Here is a 20,820-nt window from a genome sequence, read left to right as displayed (position 1 = left end):
TCTATTAAGCAGCGTTTTGTCAGAGTTACCCCCGGCAGGTACAACACTTTAAGGGGCAAGAAAATGTGTTGGCAGATGCTTTGTTCCGGGCCTTGCCTAAAGGTTTGTTTGCGTTTCGGGCTCCACTCTCTCTACTCTCTACATACTTTCGAGTCCTGTTCTGGGGGATGGTAACTTTCTTTATGCTAATTCCTCTAAAGGTAAGGTACAGTAGGAAAAAAAGGAAAAGTATTTGTACTTCAGAAATTATTGGTGTTCTAAGCGTTATTCCTTTGAATTGGTCTAAAGTATATGCTTTCTCCTAAGAGTGATGGCGCTCTGGGACGCTGGGGTGTCCCACCCGTGGAGTGTGTTATGAAAGGTTGCTGTATTGGGCAATGCGTTCCCAGGTAACATTTTCCCTATGCGGTGTGTCATTTTTATCTGTTCTCACTTGTGGTGACTGATTTTTTTGAGGGCCCTGAATCAGGACCTCGATCTTCTGGTGGGGGGTGTGACAATAGTGTCTTTTGTGCCCCTCTGTTTCCCTGCTGATGGGGACGTAATTCACAGGTGTCGGGTAGTGGCAATGCTCAACCTGATTTGATTGGCAACACCTGTCTTGCCTCTATTTAGAAGACTGTTTGGCACTCTATGGCAGCTGACACTTTACTCTCCTCCATGCAACATGGCGACTGTGGTTGTGCAGTCTGCTTATTTTTTGTCGTTGGCTTTCTTTTTGCCTATGCAACACTTGTTTACTGATCTCATGGCACATGTACAAGCAGTCATTCACACTCAATTTGCCTTACATTTCACACCTCATGTTCGGTAATGTTGGATGATTGTGTGATGTGTTCAATGTTGTTGTAATACATTTTTAATTGTTATTGATGCCAAACTAACCACAGCGCACAAATAACACCCAGTTCCACTCAAACATCCTAAGCTGATAAATGTAATAATGCAATGAAAGAGGTAGAGTGGTCATAAAAACGTTTGTTACAGTCTCGTTTTTTAGGCTACCATGTCACAGACAAACCCCTTGATTTGGCTGCTGAAATTTGTAATGACATTTAAAAAGTAATAGCTGAAGCACACCTCATGCCCAAAGTTCCTAACATTTCATTAGGCTATTGATTTGCTAAACAGTCCAGACAACCCCCTTTATTTTGTCGCTATATTACATTTTTCTTCTTTTTATTTGTAAGCAGGCTTACAGATGCAGAACCACAGACTAAATTCTGAACATCAAATTGAGTCAAATGTCACATTGGCTTCCTATAATCTTTTTTAGAGATTGCATTTGACTTTTAAAGAATGAAATTATATAACTGCTGTAGTAGCCAACACAACTGGGGAGACTTTATAAACTGGAATCACCAAGTCACAAAAGCGTTGCCTGTAAAGACTGTATTTCAAAGCCATGAAGTACACTGTTCAAATGTGTACCAATGTAAACAGCATATCTTTATAAGTAGTAACAAATGCTCATGATAATTAAAGCTAGTTCTAAGTTAATTTCTGATATTAATGAAGTAGTTGGAATGGGATTCTGGATAACAAACTGAAGTCAGATTTGGTGCCAGAACTGAGCATCTGTCAAAGAATGTCAATAATACAAAGGAAATGGCAAAGTGAAAAACTCACTCACTCACTCACTCACTCACTCACTCACTCACTCACTCACTCACTCACTCACTCACTCACTCACTCACTCACTCACTCACTCACTCACTCACTCACTCACTCACTCACTCACTCACTCACTCACTCACGTTGGGGCAACATGGCAGGCTTATCTATACACCTTGAACAAGGGCCAAATATTTCCCAGTGACTGCAATGCGACTGCTTTTCTGACATACAACACTTCAGAAATTCTAGGTGCCAACAGAACTGTTAAAATAAATGTAATCTGTACTTACAATGATGATAATACAAAAAAGCAAGGCCATACGTGATTACTTTGCTGTAGCAGGTAATTGTACCATAAACCGAGGGTAAAAACCCGAAGAACATCAGAATGTAACCTGAAGAGCACATAGGAATTATTAAAATTGATAAATAAACGTTTTGACATAAATTACAATGGCAGAGTTCAGTAATTTTAGTGTTGGGTAAAAGTCTCTAAAGGAACAAAACACCCACTGTACACCTAACCCAGCTGAGAGAAGACAGGTTTGAGGAAGGGTCGTTGGTGGGTCTGTGGGGTGGGTAGTGCCATGATGCCTGGCCTTCTTCCGGCAGCATATGGTGCAGTGCTGTTCTGAGCACCCTGGACTTTCCCTTTCAGAGACGGCATCCACGATCTGCTGCTGCTACTGCTGCTGTAGCTGTCAAGGAGAGATGGTGGAGGTGTAATTACCAATGAATTCCATCGGGGAGGGCTAAAGATTTATGGTAATATTGAAGAAACAGCACAACAGATGGTCAGGTGAGTCACAAAAGTAACTTTTTTTAAAACACAAGAATCAGTAATTTTACCATGGTCTCCTCCAGCTGTGCTACACAAGCAAGTACTTCCTCAATGATCAATTTACCAATTTAAAAGAGCATGAGGATGTGTAAACACAGTGGAGCCCGTTTCTGATCACGTACATTACCAGGGGAGCAGGTTCACCTTATGGAAGAGCTCTGGTTACTGTGCCCTCCTCTGCGTCTCTTAGGCTTCTTGAAGTAAGAGGTTTTCTTGCGCTTCTCCCCTCTGCGGTTCCGCCGTTTAAAGTTGCTGAACATTCCTTCACCCTCCTCTTCCTCTGCTCTTCCTCTGTTCTCCCCCAAGTCAATCCATCTTTCACCTCTGTCTGTGTTCTCCGGCTGCTCAACTGCAAACAGAGAATGAAGGAGCAGAACGAAAAGGCAAAGACAGCAGTTGTAAGTCAGAGGAAAACAGGACAAATGTTGGTAAAGAGGGGGAGAGAAGAATCTGGATAAGATTTAGAATGTGCTATCAGCTGCCTGTTTCAAAGCCACAAGAACCATCTTTCCAACCTCATCCTAATCCGAATCCCATGTCGTATAGACGAAAATCAGGAGACTACAGAAGAGATTCACTATCTAAAGCAGGGATCTCAAACAGCAGTCCTGGTGCGTTAAGAGCACTTAAGTCCAGAAGGGTCTGGCTGTAGGATGCGCTGGGACAACACGTGCTGACAGAACAATGACATCACAGGCACTCTTAGAACACTGACATCGCATGTACAGTAGAAGCCAAAAGTATTAGGCCAACTGTAGTTAAAAAAATGCACATTTATTGAATAACAAACAAGTACAAACATTTTTTCTCTCAATTTCTACCTACAATAACACTTTTACTTAATTCATCTTAGACACGACTTCCCTCGAGATCTGGGGGAGGGGGGGCAACTTTTTATTCAAGATAGTGTTTGTGCCATACAATTTACAGGCCTGCATTGCTTAGTGATTTTTTTAACTCAAAATCATTGACTCAATCTTTTCTGTTTAATTATGCTCAATTACAGTATGTGCTTGTGGTCAACAAGTTTATATCACACTCAGAAATCGCGTTAACACAGTATTCTGCATTTTTTTTTACACAGATAGGAAGAGCCAAAACACAAGGAAAAAATACACTGCGTTCTATAAATGCAGACATTAGTCTGACATTTGTGTTGTTTATTGATAATGCAAAGGCATATGCGTCAAATGAAACCCTAAAACACTTTAAGTATTATCCTGTGTTGCAGACATTTGGCGTAACTAGTGACAGCGTCTCAGATCAAATAAGTTCAGTGGCATTCTGGTGTAATAAGTGACATGCTCCACCTCCTTGAACCTTGAGCATTTCTTTAACTAGGCAACTGTACTCCTCAAGTGCTCATTTGTTGCATAAATGTAACCTGGTCCGTTTTCCTGTTTGTGCTAACATTTTGCATTGAAGGATGAAAGGAAGGAGGGAAAGCATGGAAGAATGGCAAATAGTTAGATTAATTGAATTTAAATCCGTCTGGTGTCGTATGACTAATATTAATAGGCTATTTGCTTTGTATTAAAATATTGCAGAACTGAAAATTATTTTCCGTTCTCTGTTGTCCTCTTTTTTCCTCTCACTGAGGATATAAAACACAATATCCCTTTGTAAGCTCCCAAATGAGCCTGTGTCTGTTCATCTCAACATTCCAACCTTATCTAACACTTCCCTTCTGGATCTCCAAATCCCTTATGCCAGACACCTGTAATTCGGAGATCAAAGGCTATAAGATGACAGTGGGGTGTTTAACAATCTATCTGCATATAGTGGAGGCATAGGAACAAATGTTGGTGTCTTGTTAACCATGCAAGGGGTGTGAACCTGAAAACTTGAAGTGAGCGTGGGCTATTAGAATCGGATAGTACCGCAGTTCCGAGTTCCCTAGCCGGCACCACTAAGAAATGATTCATCATCTCCCGGTAACCGATACCTAAAGTAATCATGTTTGGTAATCATGTTCCCTAAATGGTAATTCTCACAACATTAAATCACGATTGAGTGTATAATAACTCAATACACCAATTGCAATTTGATAATTAACCTTATCTAGTAATATCAATCTGACAATATTTAGCATTAAGACAAATATTTTAGAATATTTCATGCCAGATAAAGAGAAGATCATAACATGTGAGTGTAGTTGAGGTAAGGTGTTATACATGGATTTTCTAATTTAATTGCTCATATAATTATACATTGAAAATAAAATAAATTGTGCACAAATGTGTAATGCAATTATTTTTGATTATATTTGTGTATATTAACACAACTAGTTTCAGTTTAAAAGGATTACACACGTTCAATTTATTACAGAATGCATCTGATGATCATGAGGGAATGGACTTAATGTTTTATTTCTACTCTTAAAATGATCCAAACATTTTTTCAGTCTGTAATCGTCTTTTACATACACTACCGGTCAAAAGTTTTAGAACACCTCCATTTTTCCAGTTTTTATTGAAATTTACAAAGTTGTCCTAATGTACTTTGAAATTAAAGCATAGAACAAATAAACAATTGGAGATAAAAAAAGAAATCATGGAATCGTTCTGTTTAACACAATTCATTCATTACATTACATTACATTATAGGCATTTAGCAGACGCTCTTATCCAGAGCGACGTACAACAAGTGCATTGGTTCATGATGTAGAGGTGCAAAAGAAACACTAGCGTGAAGTAAGGATCGTAGTGCCAGAAGTGACCACATCGATCAGGACTCCAACCCTGTAGAGTAAGCTTGTTCAGCAAGCAAGAATCCTACCAAGTACAAACTAGCACTGGAATCACATCTAATCACACCTAATCAGACAAAAACAATCCTGCCAGATACACTAACATAATCATATTATCCTAACTAGGTACAGTGAGCTAAACTATAGGCTAGGGAGGGGTGGGGAGAGGTGCAGCCTGAAGAGATGAGTCTTCAGTCTGCGTTTGAAGGTGGTGAGATTCTCTGCTGTTCTGACCGTCACGGGGAGGTCATTCCACCAGCGAGGGGCCAGGACAGACAGCAGACGGGAGCGGGAAGTACAGACGCGAAGAGGGGGAGGTGCCAAGCGTCCAGAGGTGGCAGAACGGAGAGGTCTGGCTGGTGTGTAGGGTCTGATGATCCTCTGAATGTACCCTGGTGCTGACCCCTTAGCTGCCTGGTATGCAAGCACCAAGGTCTTAAATTTGATGCGAGCCATAACAGGCAGCCAGTGGAGGTCAGTGAGCAGGGGGGTGACATGGGAATGTCTGGGGAGGTTGTAGACCATTGTAATTTTTTGACTCATCAGAGTAGCCACCTTTTGCAGATATAACAGCTGAGCACACTCGTGGCATTCGTTTTACAATGGAAATCAAATATTGTTCGGAAAGATCTTCCCAACACTGTTGCAGAAGTTCCCACAAATGTGCTGCACTTGTAGGTTGCTTTTCTTTCACCCTTCTGTCCAGTTCAACCCAAACCAGCTCGATGGGGTTTAAGTCTGGAGACTGTGCTGGCCATTCCATGATTTGAAGCCTACTGTCTTGTTTTCTTCTAAGATAGTTCTGACATAGCCTGGAGGTATGTTCTGGGTCATTGTCTTGCTGTAGGATGAACCCCTGGCCAACTAGGCATTGACCAGAGGGTATTGCATGGCGCTGCAAAATGCTGTGGTAGCCCTTTTGGTTCAGGGTGCCACTCTGTGCAAGTTGCCAACTCTGGATCCAGCAAAAGAACCCCAGACCATCATGCTTCCTCCTCCATGTTTGACAGTTGGTGTCACACACTGAGGAAACATCCTTTCACCTACTTGACGGCGTACAAAAACCCTGCGTGATGAACCGAAGAGTTCAAATTTTGATTCCTCGGTCCCATAAGACCTTCTTGCAGTCTTCAGTAGTCCTCTGCCAGTGCGTCATAGCCCAGGCAAGCCTCTTTTTCTTATTTAGCCATTTTAGCAATGGTTTTCATACTGCCACTGGACCTGTCAAACCTGCAGCTCGAAGTCCTCTCTAGTTGAAACAGAGACTTGCTTACTTCGACCACTGTTAAACTGTGCTTGAAGCTGTTGTCCTGTGAGCCAGCTATCACGCAAGCTGTTGACTCTCAGAAACTTGTCTTCTGATTCTGTTGTGGCTTTGGGTCTGCCGGACCTCTTCCTGTCAGAGTTTCCTCCAGTTTCCAAGTGCCTTTCGATGGTGTAAGAAACTGTACTCACTGACACCTTGGCTTTCTTTGCAATTTCTCTAAAGCAAATACCTACTTTTTTTTTCAATTATTATTTTTATTTGTTTTCATCATTTAACAATCATTGTTATAGTACAGAGAAAATAAAACTCAGGGAGAGAAAAAATAAATATATATATATATATAGAAAAAAGGTACAGTAAAATAATAATAGTAATAGTGACTGAACTAAAAAAAAAACATTTATATAAATATAAATTTAAACTATAGTCATAATACATCTATCTCTTTTCTATATAAAATCAAGGCACATCTAACTGGGCTGGGCGGATGGTCAGAGGTCCATAAGGGGTTCCCATGTTCTCAGAAAGATATCCCCCTTATTTTTTACATTACATTACAAACCATTTTTAAAGTATAAGTTCACTGTTACAGTTGTAATGTTTCATAGAATTTTTTTTTGAACAAATCAAATGTTGGAGGTCTTTGTTAGTTCCAATCCTCTTAACAGATATGGGGTCTAGTGTCCTGTCCAGTTCTGTACCAAAGAGGTACCGTACTGGTGTAATGTCCAATGGAATTTCCAAAACCATGGCAGTCAGGTCGTGTACCGCTTCCCAAAAGTGTTTTAGTTTTCTACATTCCCAGAAAACATGGATAATTGACCCTGTACATGTTTTACAATGATGACATCTAGGGGATGAGTTAGGATACATCTTACTTAAACGAACGGGGCTAAGGTACATACTGTGCATAAATTTGTAATTCTGTTCAATTATTTTATTACAAGAAAATGAAGTAAAGACATTCTGACATATAATGTCCCACTGGTCATCACTAAAATCACATTTCAGATCTTTTTGCCATACATTCTTAAGTGGGGTCAGGGAAGAACTATGATGGTCTAACAGAGCACTATAAATCAAAGAGATTTTCTCTTTCAATGATGTGGTGCTTTCCAATATCTCCTCTATATTTGACAACCCCAGAGATAGTCGTCCTGTCCCTCTCAGAGTAGTAATTAAGTGACGAATTTGTAGGTATTTATAAAAGTCCTGTTTTGGAATTTCAAACTCTGATCTTAAATCTGAGAAACATTTAACGGAACCTTCAGTAAACAGTTTTTGAAACTCATGTGTACCATTATATTTTTTCCACTTTGTGAACAGGGACTTTCCAATTGAGGGTGGCACGTCTGGATTAGAGGAGCTAACCATTAATAAATGGTAGAGAGGTCGGAGAGGTAGGAAAGCGAAGTTCTTCTTCAATATCTGTCCAATGAGCAGTTCTGCGTTTTTGTACCCAACTAATCAGGCCCTTTGTCTGGGTGGCCCAGTAGTACAACTGGAAGTCTGGGAGTCCCAGTCCACCTTTCTGTTTAGATTTAGTTAAAGTTTTAAGAGCTATTCTGGGTGAGGAGTTCTTCCAAATAAAGGAGCTTATCAATTTGTTTGTGGATTTAAAGAATGCTTTATCTAAATAACAGGGCAGTGACTGAAATAGATAGCTAAATCGTGGCAATACATTAATTTTAATTGCGTTAATTCATCCGAGAAATTAGATGGGAAGCAGATTCCAATGTTCCAATTCTTCCTTAATCTTTTTGAGTAGTCGGGCGTTGTTTATATGATACAAATCTTTAAGTTTAGGAAACACATTCACCCCCCGATAATTAAATCCGCTCTGTGCCCCGGTGAAGGGTGAAATGCTCTTGAGTTTACTAGATATTCACAAGCTCAATAGGCAGGCATTGGATTTGGCTTAGTTAATTTTGTAGCCTGATATCCTTCCAAATTTGTTGATAGCTCTAGCACTGCTGGGATTGATCTCTCTGGGTCGGTTAGGTACAAGATAATATCATCAGCATACAATGAGATTCTATTCTCTGTTTTCCCAATATGAATTCCGGAAATCTCTTTACTGACCCATATGGCCTCTGCAAAGGGTTCAATAGCCAAATTAAATAAGAACGGGGATAGTGGGCACCCCTGCCGGCAGCCTCTGTATAAGCCAAACTTTTCAGAGAGAGTACCGTTTACACATATTTGAGCTTGTGGATTGCTGTACATAGACTTGATCCACCCGATACATCTATCACCAAAATTTAATTTCTCCAAGACAGAAAATAAATATGATCACTCAACCCTATCAAACGCTTTTTCTGCGTCAAGTGATAATACCAACGCTGGTCGATTGTATAGGGTCGAGTGGTCAATTACATTTAATAGCCTCCGAATGTTATCAGAAGCATATCGTGCCTTTACAAAGCTGGACCGATCGGGATTAATAAACTGGGGCAGTAAATACTCTAATCTATGTGCAATTAATTTTGATATTATCTTGAAATAGACTGGGAGTAATGAAATTGGACGGAATGTAGTACATTCTGCAACGTCTTTATCCTTCTTATGTATCAGTGATATTACAGCTGTCTTCATTGATTCAGGCAGGATTCCATTCTCGAAAAAATCTGTAAGCATGGGCATAAACGGGCTCAATTTGAGGCCAAAAGGCTTTATAAAATTCTACAGAATATCCGTCCAAACCTGGAGTTTTTCAGGAAGGCAGAGACATAACTGCTTGCAGCACCTCATCCAAAGTGAATGGAGAGTTCAACTGTTCCATATCATCTTCAGAGGGCAGATACTTTTCTCTAAGAACATGCGGATATCTGATTACTGCACTGCTCACCCCAACTGGGGAAGGGCCTAGAAAAGGTGGCCTAAAAACCCACTCAACCCACGCCTGGATAGGATACCGCACCTATCGGGTCATTCCACTTCCGCGGTCGAAATAAAAATAAAAATAAAAATAAGAAATCATACAACCTGAAACTGGCAACATGGAACGTAAGGACTCTCCTGGACTTGTATGGCAGCTCTGATAGACCCCATAGGAGAACAGCCTTGGTGGCTGCCGAGCTGAGTCGCTATAACATCGACATTGCTGCTCTGAGTGAGACCAGGCTCCTGGATGACGGCTCTCTAACAGAGGAAGGGATGGGCTACACATTCTTCTGGAAGGGTTACCCCCCAGGAGGACAACATCTGCACGGTGTGGGACTGGCCATCAAGAATACACTACTACCAAGACTCACTGAAACACCTGTTGGCATTAGTGAAAGACTAATGACCCTTCGTATCCCCCTGGTCAAGAATCGCTTTGCCACACTTCTTAGTGCTTATGCACCAACCCTGCCATCCGAGAGTGAGGCCAAAGATTAACGCCCGAGTGGGACAGAACAACAGGATATGGAGCGGAGTGCTTGGCAGACATGGTATTGGCCGGGCCAATGCAAATGGCGTGAGATTAATTACTCTCTGCTCTGAGCACAACCTGACCATAACCAACACCATCTTCCAGCAGAAGACTAAATATAAGACATCATGGATGCACCCTCACTCCAAACACTGGCACCTGATTGACTATGTCATAGTGAGACGCAGTGACATCAGAGATGTTCTCATCACTCGTGCCATGAGAGGTGCAGAATGCTGGACAGATCACCGTATGATTATGACCAAGGTCCACATGAAAGTGCGCCCCCCCTTGCGGCTGCGAGGGCCTAACGGGAGGCGGCTAGATTGCACCCGTCTGGGAAACATTGATGCAAGAAATGAGTTCCGTCGCTCCCTGGCTGAGAAACTAAGGGAGATGGAGTTCTCCTTGAGTTCAGAGAACTCCATGGATCAGAATTGGACCTCTATCAGCTCGGCTCTCTATGAGCCAGCAACCCAAACCATCGGCTATAAAGAGCAAGAACCACCAAGACTGGTTTAACGATAACTCGGATACCATCCATAACTTGCACAAAGCACACCGGGCAACCGTAAACAACCCCTCATCCAACATCACCAGGCAGCAATGGCAGAGAGCTTGATGGGAAGTGCAAAGGTCTATTCGGACCATACAGAACAAGTGGTGGGCAAAAAAGGCACAGGAAATCCAGTCATTTGCCGATAAAAATGACATGCACAATTTTTACAATGCTGTCAAAACCATCTACGGCCCAATAAATCGCTGCATCACTCCCCTGAAAACAGCAGATGGTCTAACAGTCTTGAAGGACCAGAATAGTATCCTGTTGAGGTGGGCTGAACATTTTGATACCCTTCTTAATCAGGACTCTGATGCAGACCCCGCCATTCTGGACGAACTGCCTAAACTTCCTTCCATTCACAACCTCAGCCAGCCCCCAACCTGAAACAACAAGTCCCCTGGTAATGACAAGATCCCTGCTGAGCTGCTAAAGCAGGGAGGGTACCTCTGTACAAGAACTCCACACCAATACATCACCAAGGCCTGGGCTGATCAGAACATCCCACAACAATGGAGAGACGCCAATATTGTTACCATTTACAAGAACAAGGGTGACAAGGCCATCTGTGGCAACAGTAGGGGTATATCACTCCCTGCTGTTTCTGGTAAGGTCCTGGCTAAGGTGATGCTTCAGAGGCTGATCAACAACATCACAGAGTCAATGCTGCCTAAATCACAGTGCGGGTTTAGGAAGAACAGGAGCACGGTCGACATGATTTTCACAGCCCGACAGCTTCAGGAAAAGTGCCGGGAACAACACGAGGACCTGTTTATGGCCTTTGTCAACCTCTCCAAAGCCTTTGACACTGTCCAGAGAGAACTTTTGTGGGACGTCCTCCTCAGGTTTGGCTGCCCCAACAAATTTGTCAACATCCTCCGCCAGTTTCACGATGGAATGACTGCTGTACATACAGGGGTCAGGCAGGGGTGTGTGCTAGCACCGGGGCTCTTTAACATCTTCTTCCTATGTGTCACCCAGCTTCTCCACAAGGAGACTGAGGACAGCAGCAGTGTGGCAGTGGAATTCAGGCAAGACGGCAACCTCTTCAATATTAGGAGGCTCCAAGCAAACACCAAACTGCATAGAGAAAGGGTCCTTGAGCTGCAGTATGCAGATGACTGCGCTCTTGTGTCTCACACTCCACAAGACCTCCAGTCTGTCCTTGCGGCGGCAGTGAGAGCGTACAGCAGGATGGGACTGACCGTCAACACTACCAAAACGGAAGTTGTCTGCCAATGGAGTGCCACCATCCCACCCACACCACCAGCCTTCACTGTTGCTGATGAACAACTGTCAGTAGGTCCATCATTCATTCAGATCTGGGGAGTATTCTCTCTGAAGACAGCAGCATTGACAATGAGATCCAGAACCGAATTAAACAAGCATCAGCTGCCTTTGGGAGACTCCGGCGCTGGGTCTTTCAAAACAAGAACCTACATCTCCGCACGAAGGTCTGCGTCTACCAAGCCATCTGCATCACCACCCTCCTTTACAGCTGCGAAGCTTGGGTAACTTACAGCCGCCACGTCCTTCACGCAAGCCCTCTAGTGGCCAGCATGCCAGCGTAGCTAGATTGTTCAACTCAGACTTTAATTGCTCCTGCAACCAGACTATGAGTTGAAAACACAAACTCTGTCTTCTAGTTTTATTAGTAGAGGATTCAGGACAACTATGGCAAATACGGAGTTTCACAGCACCACCACTGTCATGCCGGATGTTTATTTCACAAGCACTCCCTCCCAGCAGTCTTATCTGCAACTACATACCCCACGCATGACACACAGGACAATAGTGTCTATCTGGGCATTCATAAAATATTCTTTCACCTCTAAAGATTTGTATTCCGTCATAGCAACAAGATAAACGCAACAATAGCCTTAAGATATGCCAATACAGCAGGGAAAACGCTGCCCACTGAATAACGAAATAAACAAGACAAATTTTTTCTAAAATTATACCATGTCATTCTACAGTCAATATCTGAAATATATATACTACCTTACCATTGGTTTTACATGTAGAGATGTCCCTCTTGAGACTGAGTGGTAATATATTGTCTTGGACAATCCGTTTGCAAAATATACGCTCATTTGTGACACCTAGTTACCTTCCAAAATAGCTGTGCATAATACCAGATTGACAATTAATTTATTCAGTAGGTGACAATATAACCTTTCTAACATTGCATAACATGTCTAATTTTACTTTTGGAATAGTGTTCATAGCCCAGCGCAACTGAAGGTTCTCTCTCATCATCACCACCTAGAATATTCACTCTGTGGTAGCAGTAAAAGACACTGCACCTGGTGAAATGTTATCGATGATTTTCGTAATTTCTTGGAAAAAATAATTATTATTGAGGACTTCTGAGAATAGCTAAGCCATATGTTTGCTGATAGACCTAGCCAACATAGTTTTCTGGAGTAAGTCAGAAGAGCAGAACGACAGCATTGATTCTCTGTCTGTCTCTATCTACTGAACACAGATAACATTTCATAATCACTATGTAAGTATTAATATTCAAAATATTTTGGTTGAAGGCGTTATTTTTGAAATTGAGTGTCTTCAAATAGGTTAGTGGTATTTTACAATGAGGATATTTCACACTGTAACGCAAGTGTTTGTTGGTAGCTCAGTAGTGTTTGTGTTTCATGCACCAGATATGACGTAGAAGCTGGAACATCACCAAAACGCGGTGGACGGTTAAATATTGTTTTAATGTTGCCCCATCCCCATACAAGAAAACATTACATACTTATGAGTACAGAAATACATATGAGAGTTCATGATTACACATTTAGGTACTGTACCACATTGTGTGACAATATTTTTGTATTATTTTTAAATCTGATATCAATGGTTCATCTTAAGCCTACATAAGGGGCACATTTATATGCTTTATAATCATTTTATTGATTTTTGGAGAGATTTTATATATGTTTCTGGACCCCTAGATATTTTAGACCACTGTACTGATGGACTTGAAAATGATGCATCAGGGAGTTTCTTGAGTAAAACTAGTTGATTAGTAGTGAAATACGTGAATATGTTGTGATTTACTGCAATGCATAATTTAGACATTTTGGATAGATTTGAAGACACTGGGTACACTGCTAGGTTTTTGCTTCATACTGTAGACCTTTAGTTGTTCTGCATATCCACTCTTAGATTTAACGCATAGGTGGCCAAGGAGTTTCTGATCCAGGACATGTATAGTTAAACCTGTTTTATAAATGGGATCTCTCAGTATTTCATTGCAAACTAAAAAAGAGCAATTATTTTTGCTTTTTCGAATAGACAATTGCATTTGTGGGATTTTATTTCTTCCTAAATTATGAATATAAACTAATCTGCATTAGTATTGTAAATTGTACAAATGTCTTGCTTCACTTATGCCATTTTTCAAGTCTCTGTGATGTTCACACCTGGAGTTATAAAGCTTTAAATAGGGTACCCCCTAAATGGGCAAGGATTGGCAAGATTTGGCATGTGCACTAAGGGGTTAATTCCCATAAATTCCCGTTAATTCCCATGGAAAGTTTCCATCCTTGAATATTCCCAGAATTTTGCAACCCTATTCAGCCACCCCGGTTACACTGTACCCCACACATACGTGACCAACCCACCGTTTACCCTTTCCCCTTTCGTCCACAAAGGGACACGTGTGCACACGTAACCGCACCCCTACCTTCCCGTATTTAGCAGTTTCCCCATTTAGATTAGTTTGTGTATGTTCTGTTTGTACGTTAATAAATAATTGTATTAAACCTGTGTCTATTTTGATGTAGCTGGAACGTGAGAATCTGAGTCAAAATAGCATGAAACAATAGGCTATGTTGCAAAACTATTTTCTTATTATAGTGTTTTTGTTATATAGGCAATAAGGGACTTATTACCATTTTAAAATCATTGCACATAAAACACGTTATCTTTGACCACTCCCCAGTGGCGGAGCTTGAGTATTAGGACAAGGGGTGTGGAGCCAGTTTAGGGGGCCTCATGATTATTTTAGAAATATTGCTGTGATTGAAAAATGCGTGTCTGTATCAGTATATCACACTTTGTTACAGAAATCTAGCTCATAGGCTGTGACCACAGCAATTGCACAGCTAGGCTATATCACATAACAAATTATAGGTATCACCCAGCCCTTTAATGGTTGAAGATGCAGAACCCTGTGAAGACGGCCACAGACTAAAACACGGCTGGTGACAATAGTCCAATCAACTCTTTTGTGAGAAAAGTATGAAGTCGTTTTTATTTAATCACTCTATCTACCGTGTTAATATTCAAAACAAACAAGGTAATTAACTGCTGACGTAAGTGTGCCTTCAGCGCTTTTAGCTGCATTTTTAGATGCTATGCCTACATTCAGGTTAGGGAACAATAGACGCACAATTGTAAAGCGTCACATGCCCAATATGAACGAGCGCGAAAATGCTCTAACTGACCTGCCGGTTTTCTCCATTGAACTCTAAAGGCCTAATAAAACTAAACTGGAACTGGTAACACTGTTCTGACCCGGCCGGCAACCAGTTAGGAGAAAGATGCAGCCAAAAACTGTCCATTTGCGATGGATTGGTAGCTCAGGGTTACCGTCAATGTCGATGCATTGCATGAAGCACGGTTCTACAACCAGTTAATTTTTAAATCTAACAATGAAGCAATTTGCTTATGAATACTATATGTTCTTAGCTGATCAGCTAGCTAATATGCCAGCAAAGTTGTTATAGTTAGGCTACCTGTTTCAAACAATTCATATTGAGTTTGATGTTAATGCTATCCGTTCAACTGGCCTACCACAAGAAACACGCCTCACTGAGGCAACTATGTCAGTGGAGTCACTTAATCAGTTCTGAGAACCATTCTGAGCATCTGAGGCTATTTCTAATTATTTTTCTCTGTATTACGAAACGTTCAGAACTTAGTTGCATTGCATCAACTTTAGTCAGTAGCTATGCGGTGGTATTCCTTCATAAGTCGGCCTTGCTCAGTGAACGAATAACTATTCCCTCTTAGAAGATAATTTGTCAAAAACTGACAAAATATTTAAGTTTGTCCCAGGTTAATTCATTGCCATTTTTCATAGCTCTTCTAAAGGACACATCACCAGCGAAACATGACCTGCTCTACTTGTCACCTTAACCTCAAATCTTGCCAATCCTTGCCCATTTTATTTAAAGCTTTATAACTCCAGATGTGAACACCACAGAGACTTGAAAAATGGCTTAAATGAAGCAAGACATTTGTACAATTTACAATACTAATGCAGATTAGTTTATATTCATAATTTTGGAAGAAATAAAGTGCCACAAAATTCAAAAATGAATTTGCACTTTTTTTAGTTTGCAATAAAATACTGAGAGATTGCTTATATACAGCAGGTTAAACTATACATGTGCTGGATCAAAAACTTCTTGACCACAAGTTAATAAAATCCAAGGGTGGATATGTAGAACTACTAGATTTATGAAGCAAAAACTAAGCAGTGTACCCAGCGTCTCCAAATCTATCCAAAATGTCTAAATTATGCATTGCTGTAAATCAAAACATATTCACGTATTTCACTACAAATCAACAGTTTTGACTCAAGAAACTCACTGTTGCATCACTTTCAAGTGGGAAATACAAGCTTTCCGTCAGTAGAGTGGCCTAAAATATCTAGGGGTCCAGAAAATGGTTTTTGTCCATTATAAAGCATATAAATGAGCCCCTTATGAAGGTTTAAGATGAAACATTGCTATCAGATTAAAAATGCAAAAATATTGTCACACAATGCGGTACGGTACCTAAATGTGTAATAATTAACTCTTGTATGTATTTCTATACTCTGTACTCTCGTATGTTTTCTTGTCTGGGGATGGGACAACATGACAACAATTTTCAACTGTCCACCACATTTTGGCAATGTTCCAACTCTCACGTCATCACTGTTGCATGCTTCACAAAAATTATTACACTACCAATTAACGGTTACGTTACAGTGTGAAATATCCACATTATATAATACCACTAACCCATGTAAAGACACTCAATTTAAAAAATAATGTATATAACCGAAATATTTTGAGCAGTAATACTTACATAGCAATGATGAAATCTTATCTATGTTCAGTAGATGGAGACAGAGACAGTAAATCAATGATACTGTTCTATTCGCTTCTGTCTTCCTCCAGAAAACGATGTCAGCTAGGTCTATCAGCAAACATATGGCTTAGCTATGCCCAGAAGTCCTCAATAATAATAGTATTTTCCAAGAAATTACGAAAAATCGTTGACCACGTTTTGTTAGGTGCAGCGTCTTTTACTGCGTAAGTGAATGCGATGATAAGACAAATTTTGGTTACGCTGACCTATAAAACGCTATTCCAAAAGCAAAATTAAACATGTTATACATCGTTAGAAAGCACATACTCTCACCTACTGAATAAATGAATTGTCAATCAAGCCAGACTGTACTAAAAAGGGCAACAACAGCATAAACAACACGTGTGGTATTATGCACTGCTATTTTGGAAGGTACCCAGGCATCACAAATGCCCGTATATTTTACAAACGGATTGTCCAAGACAATATGACCACTCAGTCTCAAATGGGACATCTCTACGGGTAAAACCAATGGTAAGCTTGTATATTTATTCAATATTTAGTCCCAGATATTGACTGTACAATGACATGGTATCATTTTTTAAAACCTAGTCTCGTTTATTTAGTTATTCAGTGAGCAGCGTTTTCACTGCTGTATTGGCATATCTTAGGGCTATTGTCGAGTTTATCTTCTTGCTATGACAGAATACGATTTTTTAGTGGTGAACGAATATTTTTATGAATGCCCAGATAGACAATATTGTCCATTATGTCATGGGTGCGGGGTGTAGTTGCAGATGAGACTGCAGGGAGGGGATGCGTGTTAAATGAACGACCAGAGCGACAATGGTGGCGCTATGAAACTCCGTATTCGGCATAGTTGTCGTGTATCGTCTACTAATTAAAGTAAAACAATGCGTTTCTGTTTTTAACTCATACTTTGGTTGGAGTAGCACTGAATGTCTGAGTTCAGTAATCTCGGCACGCTGGCGTGCCGACCACTAGGGGCTTTGTGCTAAGAGGTTAATCAAGTAAATACAGAAGTATGTGGGTCTCAGCTTGCAGTATTGCTAGTTCTACTGCCAGTTAAAAATTTTCAAAATATTTACTGTGAAATTTTACTTCAAACAGCTCTGGCATGTCAGTAATCTCCCGTTTTAGTTGTTCACAGTTTAATCATGTCTGATAATTTATGCTAGATTTTTATTACCATTACCGTAAATTATTGTAGCCTACATCAAAACTTCCATAGCCTACTGTTGTACGACAATGTACTGACCCGTGAATTAAGTTATGTTCATTGTTTTGCATCATTGCAAAGGGATGCATTTATCTCATTGACAACAGACCATTCCATTTCAACCAAGATTAGGTTATTTTACATGAAATAAATGAAGTTAGATTAATTTGTCCATGACCCATTTATGAATTAAAAACAAACACAAAACTAAATAGCAAAAGCAAATAGTCTACTATACAGACCAATCTGGTGCGTGCTTATAAATTAATGCAGGTGGCCAGTTTCTTTTCCATTAATTTCATATAGGACTGAACTGCACGTATACAATCTTCAAATGGTGACTTTAGCAGCAGTGGACAAAAAGTTATTGACAGTGTTACATTTATGATGCGTTACACTTATACCGACTCTCCCCTACATCCAAAGTGAAACTAACATGGATGACGCTAAACTGTGCTCGAAATGATCTGACTAGCGTATTGTTAAGTTTTACAGTCTGACCACAAAGCTCATTAAGTAACTGTTTATAGACGGACATTTCACTCAAATACACACAAAAATGTTATGGGTAACAAGCATGTCCCTTTTTACAGCTTGTCACTAAAATGTATTTTCCTCCTTCCCTGTTAAATTAAGAGCAGAGGTAATTTGACGCAAAGAACTGTTCTAGTTTGCTCATGAGTCCCGCAGTCGAAGTGTTAGCTGTCAACAAGCATGAAACCGTCCAGACCCACGGCGCAACTTGGCAAACTATAATCTTTGGTTGATTTTACATGCTCGTATATGGCAGTTGGTTCTCTCAGAATTTGGACTGATATAGCCAGGTCAATATTTTCACTGGAGACTTGATACATCCCGCCTTATAACTTCAAAGTCCCAGGTCATTTGTGAAAGGTTTAAATGGATTTTGAAAATAGACACTTCATCATACTACAATCATGATAACGGCAATGACTGTGCTGTGAAGTTTAGGTAGCAAACAACAAGGCTGAATCTTTTTGACGTAATTTACGTAGAAACTATACGCTCAGATTGCCTAGTTTCACTCACTGTGGCCAAGCAAAATCGATAACGTTTCAGAAAATACATAACTTTAAAACATTTAATTCAATCTTCTACTGGGAGTTTTGCCATTTATTGAGGGTGTAAATTTCGGTGCCAGACTGTAATCAAATGTTTTTCATATTTACCGTTCAATTGAGCAAGTACCTTTCACTGTACATTTTTATCGGTTAGTACTCTCAGATTGTGCTAGCTACTTTACATTAACCTTTACATTAAAAGGCTAACAGCACAGTACCATTTACTTCTTGTCACTTCTACCACCACTGTAATGAACTAAAAAAAGGCTACAAACTACCTTTTCTATGAGAAATGTGTTTTCAAGCTCACGTGCATACACTGCCGACGACATTCTAAAGCTCTGTTTTGCCCTCCATACTATATAGCTAGCTAGCTAGCTATGGCACGTCCTCACCTCTGTAACGTTATTTGTTGTCCTCCGTGTGTCCATATATCTGTATCGGTGGTTACCTAAATAGGTTAGCTAAAGTAGGCGAAACGTGAACATGGTAGGGTTAGCTAAAGTAACGTTAGGCAATAAAGCTGTGCTTAAAAATGTTGTGCCGTACCAGCTGCAAATGCGTCCTACTTAACCAAGCACCACCTGTGCATGCGTCCCACCAAACCTCCCTTAAAGGTCCGTGAGTGAGTGACCACAATTCGCCACGCATAGCCAAATGTGAGCACTCAAAACCATTTTTCCCACGGCACACAGAAACTGGCACCATGGGAAAAATGGTTTTGAGTGCTCACATTTGCCACCTGGTGGTGGTTTTGTGAACAACAATAGTTCCTGTGGAAATACAAAGAAAAGAGATGCAAATTTGCCTCTGCCGGGAAGACCTCTCGCGGCGGCAGCCTCAAATGAAACTCTAAACCACTATATGTTTCAAGGGCTGGGTGCTCCAGGTGGACATAAAAAAGGTCAACTTAACTGTCTGTCATAGCTATGTCTGAAGCTGTGTTCGATATTTACACCAGTTGCACCAATTTGCAAAAATATGACTAGGCGCAGGGTAAGTCCAGGGTAGACAATGCATTCATGTTGATGCATTCTATCATGTGAATGTTTCTAGGCAGTGCGTGTTGCTTGGCACCAAATACAGCTACTCCTTAATAGTGTCAGCTAGTATTTATTTGTTTATTTAATAATTCATTTATTTAATATTGATCTATTTATTTTACTAACATATTCATAACATAACACACAATCACAGAAACAAAAAGCGATAAATGAACTACTCATACACAAAAATTTCAATAATATGATTGTACTCAAATTATATTCCAATAGTCACGTCCAAACATAGCAACTCAGTAACAAATCAGAAAAAGCAGGCAGTTAGGAAACCGTTAACAACTATAGAGAAACAGGAGTTGGATGCAGAACACAGGAAGAGGTCAAGAAAAAGTAGAAAGACCTCTTACAAGCAACAAGATGGGTCTCCCCCAAAAGCTGGAGGACCGGCACCAAAAATCTCACTGCACAGCGCCATTATAAACGACCTCTATGGAGAACAATCGCCAGCTTTTAGTGGGCTGAACGGTGTAGACAGTACAGGGGAACGACAAGAAGCTGCCGAAACTGAAACTTAAAAGGAGAATCCGAGTCCAGTCTGACGGACACAAATCTAGAAAGTGTGCCATGAGTGTTAACTAAACAATGCCAAAATAGCTTAACTACGCATCTTTACATAATCACACGTGCAAATATTAAAATTTTGTATTATATTGTCGCTTGCACAATATACTATATACTATTATACTTGTACTAGTTTTACCCAAAAAACATCAGTTTCTAAGTTTTCTAAAACATGTTTTATTGTTATATGTTTTATTGTTACATATGTAAAAATGTTACCATTTTGACATGCCAGTAACTAGTTTTGATAAATAATAGAATTCACAAGTAAATACACTCCAAGCAATTTTAAGAACATGCAGCATTTTGACCTGCTTATAATAATAACTGTGCAGCTT

The 20,820-nt window shown here is 40.3% G+C and overlaps 1 protein-coding gene across 3 annotated transcripts in view; it reads right to left on the bottom strand.

Annotated features, from left to right (window-relative positions):
* Positions 1-1,145: 1,145 nt before the first annotated feature.
* Positions 1,146-20,820, bottom strand: part of blm (BLM RecQ like helicase) — a 144,355-nt gene continuing 124,680 nt past the window's right edge. For all 3 annotated transcript variants that reach the window (XM_064335637.1, XM_064335638.1, XM_064335639.1), the window contains 2 exons: positions 2,603-2,807; positions 1,146-2,315 (listed from right to left, as the gene is read on the bottom strand). In XM_064335637.1, coding sequence (XP_064191707.1) covers positions 2,138-2,315; positions 2,603-2,807 — 383 coding nt within the window. In that variant the 3' untranslated portion in view covers positions 1,146-2,137. The remainder of the gene's footprint in view (positions 2,316-2,602; positions 2,808-20,820) is intronic.

Source organism: Anguilla rostrata, chromosome 5 (assembly GCF_018555375.3).
Source record: "Anguilla rostrata isolate EN2019 chromosome 5, ASM1855537v3, whole genome shotgun sequence".
In the NCBI taxonomy this organism is placed as follows: Eukaryota; Metazoa; Chordata; class Actinopteri; order Anguilliformes; family Anguillidae; genus Anguilla; species Anguilla rostrata.
This window is presented reverse-complemented; position numbering and strand designations above follow the sequence as displayed.